Source organism: Ursus americanus, chromosome 1, assembly GCF_024610735.1.
Source record: "Ursus americanus isolate L20-20 chromosome 1, mUrsAme1.1.p, whole genome shotgun sequence".
Taxonomy (NCBI): Eukaryota; Metazoa; Chordata; class Mammalia; order Carnivora; family Ursidae; genus Ursus; species Ursus americanus.
Window position 1 is genome coordinate 39,461,444 of NC_142127.1, and position 12,867 is coordinate 39,474,310.

Genomic DNA, 12,867 nt, shown 5'->3' on the forward strand with positions numbered 1-12,867 from the left:
GATTTTTTTTTCAATCAGTGGGACTTCTTTTTTTCCTTCAGACAAAATCCTACATGGACTCCTATTCTATACAAAATGAGCAGAAGTGGAGCTGGTGGGAGCTGCACTGGTGAGTCAGTGATGGAACTAGGTCCTCCGCCCACTTGGTCCCCTCCTGGTCTTGGGGTTCCAGGACTCTCGGGATCCTCAGACAACACTTTGAAAATCATGGGGTTAGATAATTTGAGTTTGGCAGAACAGCTCTAAAACTCTGATTTGAGGTACATAGAAAAGATTTCAAATATCAAAACTATTGCCACTTTGTTCTTTGTTTTATGGAATGAGAACTTGGTGCACTATAAATATAAAACTGTATGTATGTATTTTTCTTTCACAGCTAGAGCTAGTGGCTAATTGGTTTTAGGTTTAAAACAAATACTTGAGATTTTAAACAAATATTTGGGATACTCATCCCTAATACGTCATTATTGGGAAACAAAATTTGATTGTATTTTTTCAAAATTAACAAGTATTTACCTATTGAACTTTGAATGTAAAAGCTCATTCACAAAATTCTCTTCCTCAATATGGGCAAAGCTTGCAAGGTGAGCTCCAAATTCTTCACAAAATGCTTCTGCTTCTCTCCATGTTCTTTTCATCAGGACCTTTTCACTATGAAATACCTGGTTTAGTAGGAGAAAAAAAAGTTAACACTATTATGAATAAGGTGAGGCTGTTTAATTCTGGACAAGAAAATAGCAGTAATATAATTGTCATTATTATATATTAAAAGTTTGACCCAGTAGGGAGAAATAACATTTATTAAGCTAGAATGTGTCTATTCATTGTAAAACTATCTCATTTTATTCTCACAACAAATTCATGAGGAGGATATAATGAGCTCAGTTTTATAAATAGACTCCTTGAGGACTCTTTTTTTTTTCTTCTATATTTCTGTAACTGGCATATACTTGTCCCTTAATAAATGTTTGTTAAGAGATGCAGACAGTCAGGCTAAGAGAGGTTACAAATTTCTGGTCACACAGCTACAGATAGGCAGAGCTAGAATTAGGTCCGGCACTCCTTGCTTCAAGAACCCATGAATTTCTTTTCCACCAGATTGCCTTCTGACAAATTAGAATTGGCTGAAGGATCATGAATCTGGCTGACCCACGGCAGGAAATGAGAAATGAGATCTGGGACGTAGGACAAGTATATTACTAAAATCTTTGGGTCTTAGCTGTGCCTAAATTCTCTGCGTTTCTCAGGTGTCCTCACAGTAGCAGGAAGACGTCAGTCAAATGGAGAGTCTACTTCTGACTTTATTTAGAATCAAGGGTGAGCGTCCAAAAACACAGAACTCCAGACTCTGGGCCTCTGTGCCCTCCTCATTTTTAACTGCCTGACATTATGCCAGAGTCTCATGCCAGGCAGGCACCCTGAGGCCAGGCTTCACCAGACCCTGATTTGCTGAGAACCAGAATGAATCGCTTTCCCAGTCCTGTGGGCCACAGCACAGCTTTTCCATCTTCTAAATTATATGTCAAAACTCACCTCCTCTGGGAACCTTTTCTTGAATCACTTAAAATTCACCAATCCCACCACCATGCCCATCAAACACACCATACATCTGTTGACATGTCTGGGTAATACATAGTAGAAAAAGCACTGGACTGGGGGTCCCAAGACCAGGGATTTATTCCAACTCTGTCAATAAATAATTGTGACCTTGGACATATCACTTCATCTTGCTGCCTCAGTTTGCTAATTTCTAAGGTTTAATTTATTGCTTTGTGAAGTCACTGTTATCTGATGAATTTAATGTAGGATTGTACATGTGTACATTAAATTGAATGCATTCACAGCAGTTTCATGACAAGGAGATTGTGGGTACTGATTTACATCTAGGATCTAAAGCTGATATGCAAAAACACATTTCTTCACACATTTTTTCACACACATATATATATCCCCCCATATATATATATCAAATGTATGTATTAATTTGTTTGATCCTCAGGTGTCTGGCAAGTTGCAAAAGCTATTTTTAGCAGCAGAATGGTATTATTCCATAATAAAGACTTCATTCATTTTCTTACAAACAATATGGAATTGTACCATTTCAATACCCAGTAAGCGTCTGTCTTGTTCATTTGGTAATATGCAGTAAGAACAATATTGACTGGGGCCTTGATATCAATCTTCAAGAAGAGGTCTTCAGTATCACCAGGGATATGTCAGTCTTTTGACTTAAATTATTTTGTCATATAACTGAAAGGATAGAGACAGTCAACAAATATTAAGTACCTGTTGTGTGCCAGGCACTGTTCTGGAGTAAGGGAATTTGGGATAAATGGACAAAACTGAAATAATGTTTTTTCCACTGAGAATGCCTAGGTACCCTTGGCATCACCTTGAAGCAGCTGGCCAAACCAGGCTCTGATTCCCAGTCCAAGTAGCAGGGGTGAAAAGGCCATCTCTCTTCCTGCTCTGTTTTCTCCTGTTTTCCCACTGGTTGCTTACACAGGGACATTGCCTTAAAGCGTCTGCAGTCCTTCACTTCCCAGGGACCAGGTGGATTCCTTCCTCGCATGACAACACAGCCACCACTATAGCCTAAAAGCAGAAAACAACACTATTTAGCACCAGAATGACTAGAACATTTTGTTCTTAGAAGACAGATCTTTAGAGTGCTGCACAACTGACATCACATAATGAAGCACCCACATAAGAACAATAATGAAGAAAAAGAATGCTTTCTTAATCAGACTACCTCATTTCTCTTCCTTTCACCTTTGGAGAGAAGAATAGAAGATGGAAAAGTGAGGGAAGAGAGCCTGTGGAGACTGGAATTTGGACATTTGGAGCTCAGATGGGAAATGATAGGAAACTAGGCACAGTTCAACCTGGGACTGAAATATCCCCAATATTCAATCAAATCCCCAATATTTCAATCAAATGCCAACATTCCTCTACTTTCAATTTGTGAGCTTTCTTTCTTAACTGTGCAGAGAAAAATTGAGCCCACCATTTACTGAGCACTTACTCTGTATACTGTGCTTTGAAACCCCATTGTGAAAAATCAACAATGAAAAATGCATAGTGCTTATCCTCTGAGAAATAGATTTGACAGGGAAGACACATAAATGATGGATTCAAGGCAGATTGCAAGGTACATAACAGAAAGCCAAACTGTAAACCATGGGAGAGTGGAGAGAATGAGATAAATTCTGTTTGGGGTGACACTCTGGGGGCAGGAATAAAGGCAGACATTAAGGAAAGGGGAAAGACCATCTAGTTCTGGATGAAGCTCTATTCTTTTGTGTATGTTTGAACATATTGGAAAATGAACCATATTTTTCCATAGAAACAATTTCTATGTTAAGATGCTTATTTGTCATCAAATCTATACAACTCATAGGACAGCTAAAAAATACACCTCAAATTTCAGTGAATAGTAGAAAACAATCCCATTCCAAAAATAGAATACAAATTGAGTAAGAATGAACCTTTTTTCTTAAAGCCAAAGTGATCATTCATTTATCTAAATGAAATTCCACAACAAAAAAATTGTGCATCTACATCTACATACCAGGCTAGTCTATATATTAGCTGCTAGAGATAGAAGGACAAAACAAAATAAAACAAACAAAACCCAACTCTTATTTTAGTGTGAGGCACAGACACAAACAATTAATTTCATTGAACATAATGTGTGATGTACTATACTAAAGGAGAATTCAGATTTCTGTGGGAGATTCCAGAAGGGGTGATGGAGTCTGCCTCAGGATGTCAGTAAAGGATTTGCAGGAAGTGACATTTAACTGAATTTTGAAGGATGAAAAGGAGAAGAGTTTTCAAGGGGTGCTGGTAAAAAAAGCAAGCAATTATAAATGAAACATCTGAAAACTCTGACGACTCTGGACCTAAAGGCACTTTTAAAAATATAGTCATTTGGTACTAAATAGTTGTCTTGCTTAATTTCCTTCACAAGGAATGGCTTCAGTTTTTTTTTTTTTTTTAATACAGAGCAACTGGCTTTATCCTTGTCAACAATGGGTGGTTATTTTATGCTCATAGAAAAACTAAAGCAAGGGGGAGTGAGAAGAAGGCGGACAGAGGAAGACATACAAACAGCCTCTCCTAAAAGGATGGAAGAGTTTGTGGAAAAAGAGAAAGAATAAGGGGGCTAAAGAACCAGTGTTTGTGTCTTCCACAGTCCTGAGTTCACACCCCACGTTAGACATCAGGCATCATGGCCATCCACAAGAAGGTCACAGTCCTGTTTGTGTGTGCATGCTGATGTGTCAAAGAGACACACGAAGGTGAAAGTGACCAGTAGTATACAAGAAAACATGACTAGTATGACTTGTATAGAAGAAAAGGAAGCCAAGATAGGGCATTGTTGGTCCATACAAAAGCCAGCAGTCAGTCCACTGGCCAGAAACCTAGTTAGTGTTAAAGCTGAGTGAATGATTGAGGGCCATGCAAAGGGGAAAGATTATAGCATGTGACTGCAAACTGCCACGAATGGAGCTTTGCAATCCTGTTCAATGTAATTTTGGAATGCACCTCATGATCTAGCTGGTCATGAACAATGGAGGAGATGCTGCATACTCTGTGTGATGAGATTCTAATGAAATTGAACTGTGGAAATCCATATGGAAGCCCCAAATGTAATATGCTAACAGAGTTGCTCTAGTTGAAAGAGCAGGGTGAACATGCACTCCCTCTCAATGCCTCCATCCTTCCTTCCCCAGCAGCCTTTGACTTGGAGCCTGAAGTCTGGAGTTCTAGTCTCAGCACAAATATTTAGTAACTGAAAACTCAAACAGGTTAATTAACCACAAAAAACTTTGCCTGAAATGTGGGGATAACAATTCCTTTTCTTCTCACTGGTTCTCATGAAGATCAAATAGAATAATGTATTTAAAAACATCCTGAAAGAGAGGCAGGGCTAAAATCACCCCTAAGATGTTGCTTCTATTCTTATTTTGACTTTTCATTACAAAAGCTGGGATTTTGTGTCAGGAGTTCTGCCTGCATGTTCAAAGAATTTTTAAAAAGCTCGGATCAGCAAGTTTAAAATGTAATATACTTTTTTTTTTGTTGGTCTTGCATTTTGTCTTACTTTTTCACATCAGACAATGATTAAATAGCTCTGGTTTTAGATACTATAGATACTCAACTCATCTTCGTTAGTGAAGAAGGAGATGTTTGTGAAGTGCTATGAAGATGAAAAGTACTGTAGGAGTGTTATTGGTATTCTAAAGTGGTTAACTTAATGGAACATTTGACCCAAATTTTAGAGTCTCAGCCCCAAAGAAGCAGTAAAGTGGTGTAATAAAGGGAGACTGGGCTAAGGGAGATATAAACCAAATTTATAATCTTATATTGTGGGTATGCTTGCAAAAGCCAAATAACAAAGGTAGGGTGTGGGAAAGAGAGAAAGGGGTTTTTCTCCCCGAGAAATTGTTCTCAAATTCAATAACTCATTTCCCATTGGAGAAGAAAAACTATCGTCCTATTCCTCAGTGGTGAATTTCATATTTAAACTGATTCTCCCTACCTGCCTTACCCTCCCTCTATCCCCCTTCACTCTCTCCATCAAACATGAATGGGATGACTTGAGGTCAATTAAGACATTCCAATTCACTATTCTAGTCCTTTCCATTTGGCAAAGCTATCTAACCATATAAATTGAACTGAGCTGGGAAAGCCTCCATCTTTCACCTCTCTGGTCAAATACCTGAAGTAGACGAATGAAATCTATTTGTGGCCTCGGGGTAGGAGGGAACTGTAGCTGGGCCTTCAGAGCCTCTAGACAATTATTTTACTTGAATCTGTCTAGTTATTTTCCCATCCTGCATTAACCCTTTCACATCCTTACTTCTTAGGCCCTGTGCCCTACCCACACTCCTTCTCTATCCTTTTTACCTTCTTCAGGCAGAGAAGTGACGCTATGGGGGTAGATTCCGTGGAATGTTAAATATCTGCCTGATACTGGGTTAGGCATTTTATATGGTCTTTTCTTTATTCAATGTCAAAAATTCTGAGATGGATATTAGCATCTACAGTTTGCTAATGGAGAAATTGAGGCACATGGTGAGGGTTTGATGCAGAATTTGAAAATGGATTTAACTCAATCTACCATGACACAATGTCAAGGTACAGAGTAGGCAGGCATACAATAACTAGCTGTTGAATGATTGAATCTTCCCCTCAAATTATGTTCCTCCATTTCCATGGAGCTCCCTCTCATTCCCCCAGTCACATTTCTTTCTGTGTGTGCCCACAGCATTTCCTTAAACTTCTACAATCCCATTTTTACCTTGTATGACAGTTGCTTACATGCTTATAAAAAGATATGGAAATTTCCAAAATTTCCAAAGAGTGCTCAGAAATGAGAATAAGTTTGTCCTCATTTATGTGGTGGTTCATTTCAGAACTCTGGGAAGCCTTAAACTGGATCCACCTATCTGGCTTCTCCTTGCTATGTGGAGTCACTTTCAAGAAAAACAGACCTGATTTACTCTCCCAGGATCCCAATTTCCCTGTCATTGGCAGAAGACTTCTATTGACTTGGGACGATTGGGGTAAATGCTCTAGAGTTATCCCATATGAAAGAAACACACCTTCTCTGCAGTGGCACCTAGATCTAAAAACAAAACTTTTGTCACAGAGCCTGAGTGACAAAATAGTGATCTTAAAGTGTTTCTCCTTCTTTATACAGACAACTATGAAACTGTAATGTAACTTGGAAAAGATTTTTGAGTGTCTTAACAAGAATGGAGGCACTTTTTTTTCTTTCACTGTAGAACAGCTTCCATTTATATTGAATCTTTAAGTACAAACTACATTTTAATTTCTAATGCATTAACATCCCTAAATAAGAAAGGCCCCATTTTCCCCTTTAAATAGTTGCTAGTTAGTATGGATCAAAACTGGTTTTCCTGTTTTACTTGAATAGTTATTTCTCTTAAAATGCTAAGTGCCACAGTCTCTTTGCTATTGTTGTTTTAGTAAAATAGCAGGAAACTCTCTCTTTATAAAAAATATCCCAGATATGAAGCTATGAAGAAACCTAATGAATCAATGGATCTAGGCATTGATCATTAGTGGCTGCTAACATTGCAAAAAGTGAGAAAAGTGAACATTACGTGCCTTCAGATAGAATACACAACTTATGAAATGGTCTTCTAAAAGAAAAGAAAAGAAAATCTGAAGTATATAATGCCTCTGATTCTAACTTTTTAGAAATAAAAATGTCAATTTTATGGAAAATGAAGAGGATAGAGTAACACATTAAACAACATATAGGGATTCAATAACAAAATCCAGACTGTAGGAAGCTATAGGACAAATAACCCATTTGTGTCAACAAATAAAATTTTTAAAAAATGGCAGGGGGTAAGGAAGAAGGAAACATAGAGATTAAAATAGACTAAGAGATCTATCAAACAATTGCAATGTATGAATCTTTTTGGGATCCTGATTCAAACAAACTGTAAAATCCATTATATGACATTTATGAATAATTTAGAAATTTCAGCATTCACTTAAGATTTATGTTACAAAGTTATAGTTAATTACTTTTAGTTGTGATAATTGTCTTATATTCATGTTTTTAAAAAATAAGTCTTTATCTTTTAGGGATAATATTGAAACATTTGTGGATGAAACAATATGATGTCTGGGCTTTTCTATGACAAAATATGGGAAGTGGGGGAAGTGGGTGAGGGTATTGATGAAACAAGATAGACCATGAGTTCATAATGGATGACACAGATGATGGGTATATGGTGGGTCATTACACTATTTGGAGAACATAATACAAAGTTGAAAAAAGTGGCACAACTGCAACTCCACTATAGATGGAATATTTTTATGATATGACATAAAGACAGAGTCTTGGCTAAGTTTGTAAAAAACAGCAGGCTTCCTGTTCAAGGGTCAATTTATATAGTGAGTTTGGGCTGGATTAAGATTCTGCCATGAGGACCAAGTTAATGGATACTTTCATGACAGGCAGGGGAAAAAATGTGATTTAGGATGGTGTTTCTGCAAACTGCAATTTAAAAGAAAAAAGGAAACACAGAGCCTTTTATATTGCTATTTCTTCAAAAAAAGATTTACATTTTCATCTTATTCAGAGACAATTTACTCAATGTCAGTCAGCATGAGCAGCCAAACTGAGCATCATGATATTATTTTTGCTTTAGGGAGAACAGGAAAAGAGTAGTGCCACTCAAATAAATTATAGCAGAAACTTATGAATGACAAGGAGCTCTGCTTCAGTTCCAGATTTTAGACATCCAAATATGCCCCAAGGAAGGTAACATTAAAAACTAAGATTTTGTCTACTCAAAACGTGTTAATTTATTTTGACAGGTATAGACATTCCTAACAAAATTCCAAAGTATATTAGAAATGAAACCTGAGCTTTTTTTTTTTTTCAGTAATAGTGTGACACGGAACTTTACTATTCTCTGCATTTTAATAATATTCATAGATTTGTAGAATGAGAAGGTTGTTTCTTGACTGAATTATGATGTTTCTTGTTTAGAGCTATGCAAAGTCACCAGTTTCTATATACATTTCCTAACCAATGCTTATACACAAAAAATGTAATTTGTCTTAACTTAACCTTGCAGGCATCTTTAAAAAGTATGGTTTTTTAAAAAATAATAAACTATATATTTTAGAGCATTTTGGATTCATAGCAAAATTGAGTGGAAAGTACAGACTTCCCTTATACGTCTTGCCCAAATATATAAAACTTTTCTCGCTATTGACATCCTATACCATAATGGTGCATTTGTTAAAACTTTTAGTGACACATCATTACCACCCAAAATCCATGATTTACATTAGGTTTCATTCTTGGTGTTGTGCATTTTATGATTTGGACGAATGTATAATTACATATAGCCACCATTGTAGTACCATATAGAATAATTTCATTGTCCCCCAAATCCTCTGTGTTCTGCCTATTTATCTCTACCTTCCCCTGGCCCCTGCAAACCACTTTTTACTACTAATCTTTTTACTGTCCCATAGTTTTGCCTTTTCCAGAATGTCATGTGGTTGGAATCATGTAGTATGTAGATTTTTCAATAGGCCTTTTGCACTTAGTAATATGCATTTAAGTTTCATTAAATGTCTTTTAATGGCTTGATAGCTCATTTCTTTTTCTTATTTTTTATTATTTTTTAAATAATTTTTGTTTTGTTATATTAGTCACCATACAGCACATTCCCAGTTTTTGATGCAATGTTCCATGATTCATTATTTGCATATAACACCTAGTGCTCCATGCAATACGTGCCCTCCTTAATACCCATCACCGGCCTATCCCAATCCCCCACCCCCCTCTCCTCTGAAGCCCTCAGTTTGTTTCCCAGAGTCCACAGTCTCTCATGGTTCATTCCCCCTTCTGTTTACCCCCCCTTCATTCTTCCCTTCCTTCTCCTACTGATCTTCCTATTTCTTATGTTCCATAAATGAGTGAAACCATATGATAATTGTCTTTCTCTGCTTGACATTTCACTTAGCATAATCTCCTCCAGTCCCGTCCATGTTGCTGCAAATGTTGGGTAATCGTTCTTTCTGATAGCTGAGTAATATTCCATTGTATATATGGACCACATCTTCTTAATCCAGTCATCTGTTGAAGGGCATCTCGGCTCCTTCCACAATTTAGCTATTGTGGACAATGCTGCTATGAACATTGGGGTGCATATGGCCCTTCTCTTCACTACGTCTGTATCTTTGGGGGTAAATACCCAGTAGTGTAATTGCTGAATCATAGGGTAGCTCAATTTTTAACTTTTTAAGGGACCTCCACACTGTTTTCCAAAGTGGCTGTACCAACTTGTATTCCCACCAACAGTGTAAGAGGGATCCCCTTTCTCCACATCCTCTCCAACATTTGTTTTTTCCTGCCTTGTCCATTTTTGCCATTCTAACTGGCGTAAGGTGGTATCTCAATGTGGTTTTGATTTGAATTTCCCTGATGGCTACTGATTTTGAACATTTTTTCATGTCTCTGTTAGCTATTTGTATGTCTTCATTGGAAAAGTGTCTGTTCATATATTCTGCTCATTTTTTGATTTGATTATTTGTTTCACGTGTATTGAGTTTGAGAAGTTCTTTGTAGATCTTGGATACTAGTCTTTTATCTGTAGTGTCATTTGCAAATATCTTCTCCCATTCTGTAGGCTGCCTTTTAGTTTTTTTGACTGTTTCCTTGGCTGTGCAGAAGCTTTTTATCTTGATGAAGTCCCACAATTCATTTTTTTCTTTTGTTTCTCTTGCCTTTGGAGATGTGTCATGAAAAAAGTTGCTGTGGTCGATGTCAAAGAGGTTGCAGCCTATGTTCTCCTCTATGCTTTTGATGGATTCCTGTCTCACATCGAGGTCTTTCATCCATTTGGAGTTTATCTTTGTGTATGGTATGAGAGAACTTTTTTTTTTATTTAAAGATTTTATTTATTTATTTCAGAGAGAGAGAGCGAGAGAGAGTGGGGGAAGGGGGAGAGGCAGAAGCTTGAGTGGGGGGAGGGGGAGAGGGAGAAGACTCCCTGCTGAAGAGCCTGATGCGGGGCTCCATCCAGGGACCTCGGGATCATGACCTGAACAGAAGGCAGATGCTTAACCAACTGAGCCACCCAGCCACTCTGGGCCTTTTGTCCATTTTTAAATATTGTCCTTCATTTCCTTATTGTTGAGTTTTAAGGATTCTTTGTATATTTTGGATAACAGTCCTTTATCACAGGTGGTTTTTGCAAATATTTTTACTTAGTCTGTGTCTTGTCTTCTCATTCTCTTGGCATTGTCTTTCTCAGAGCAGAAGTTTTTAGTTTTAGTGAAAATTGATTCTTTGATGGATTGTGCCTTTGGTGTTGTATCTAAAAAGTCATTGCCTTACTCAAGGTCATCTAGATTTTCTATTATGTTATCGTCTAGGAGTGTTATAGCTTTGTGGTTCATATTTAGGTCTGTGGTTCATGTCAGTCAATTTTGGGGCTTTCTATTCTATTCTATTGATTTGTCTTTTTTCCCCCCAATACCACACTGCCTTGATTACTCTAGCTTTACAGTAAGTCTTGAAGTCAGGTAGTGTCAATTCTCTGACTTTGTTCTTCTACATCAATATGGAGTTTGCTATTCTGGGTCTTTTGCCTTTCCATATAAACTTTAGAATCAGTTTGCTGATATCCACAAAATAACTTGCTGGGATTTTGAATGGGATAGCATTGAATGTATAGGTCAGTTTGTGAAAAACTGACATCTTGACATTATTGAGTTTTCCTATCCATGAACATAGAATATCTCTCCTTTTATTTAGTTCTTCTCTGACTTATTTCATTAAGGTTTATAGTTTTCCTCATACAGATTTTGTACATAATCTGTTAGATTTATATGTAAGAATTTCAATTTGGGGGTTGCTAATTTAAATGATAATATGTTTTTAATTTTAAACTCCACTTGTTCATTGCTTTTATATAAGAAAGCAATTGACTTTTGTTCATTAATCTTTTATATTGCAATCTTGCTGTAATCACTTATTTGTTCAAGGGCTCTTTTATGGATTCTTTCTGATTTTTTATGTAGATGATCTTATCATCTGTGAACAAAGTTTTATTTCTTTCTTTCCAATCTGTATACCTTGTATTTGCTTTTTTCCCCCCTATTGCATTAGCTAGGACTTCTAGTACAGTGTTTAAAAGAACTGTTGATAAGGAACATCCTTGCCTTGTTCTTGATGTGAGTAGGAAAGCCTTTATTTTTCACCATTAAGTATGATATTTGTGGGTTTGGTAGATGTTCTTTATAAAATTGAGGAAGTTTCCCTTTATTTCTAGTTTGCTAACAGTTATTAAAACAAATAGGTATTGGATTTTTGTCATGTTTTTCTGCATCTATTGATATGATCATGTGACTTTTTAAAATAGCCTGTTGATGTGATGCATTACGTTAATTGATTTTCGGATGTTGAATCATCCTTGTGTAATGGGGATAAATCCCATTTGGTTGTGGTATAAAATCTTTTCTACATTGTTGGATTTAATTTATTAATATTTCATTGAAGATTTTTTCTTACTCTGTTCATGAGAGACATTGGTCTGTAATTTTCTTTTCTTGCAATGTCTTTGTCTGATTTTGGTATTAGGGTAATGCTGGCCTCAGAATGAGACAGTAAGTATTCCCTCTGCTTCTGTCTTCTGGAAAAGGTTGTAGAGAACTGGCGTAATTTCTTCCTTAAATATTTAGTAGAATTCACCAGTGAACCCATGTGGACCTGGTGCTTTCTGTTTTGAAAGGTTATGAATTTTTGTTTCAATTTCTTCAATAGCTATAGGCCTACTCCAATAGTTGATTTCTTGTTGTGTGAATTTTGGCTGATTTTATCTTTGAAGAAATTGGTCATTTTCATCTAGGCTATCAAATTGTAGATACAGAGTTTTCATAATATTCCTTTATTATCCTTTTAATGTCTCTGGGATCTGTAGTGATCCTCCCTCTTTTATTTGTGATATCAGTAATTTGTGTCTTCTCTCTTTTCATAGTGAGTCTGGCTACAGGGTCATCAATTTCATTGATCTTTTCAAAGAACCAACTTTCGTTTTTGTTGATTTTCTTTACTGAGTTCCTGTCTTCAGTTTTATTGATTTCTGCTCTAATTCTTATTATTTATTTTCTTTGACTTACTTTGGATTTAATTTTCTCTTCTTTTTCTAGTTTCCTTAGGTAGAAGCCTAGATTACTGATTTTAGATATTTCTTTTTTCTAATATATGCATTCAGTGTTTTAAATTTCCTCTAAAACATTGCTTTCGCTGCATCTCACAAATTTTGGTAAGTTGTATTTTCATTTAGTTTAAAA

At 36.4% G+C, this 12,867-nt stretch overlaps 1 protein-coding gene across 1 annotated transcript in view; it reads right to left on the bottom strand.

Annotated features, from left to right (window-relative positions):
* The window catches only part of PLA2R1 (phospholipase A2 receptor 1), a 112,123-nt gene that overhangs the window by 40,126 nt on the left and 59,130 nt on the right, over nt 1-12,867 (bottom strand). Inside the window, 2 exon segments of the mRNA XM_045781034.2 lie at nt 517-662; nt 2,393-2,595. Of these exon segments, the coding sequence (XP_045636990.2) occupies nt 517-662; nt 2,393-2,595 (349 nt within the window).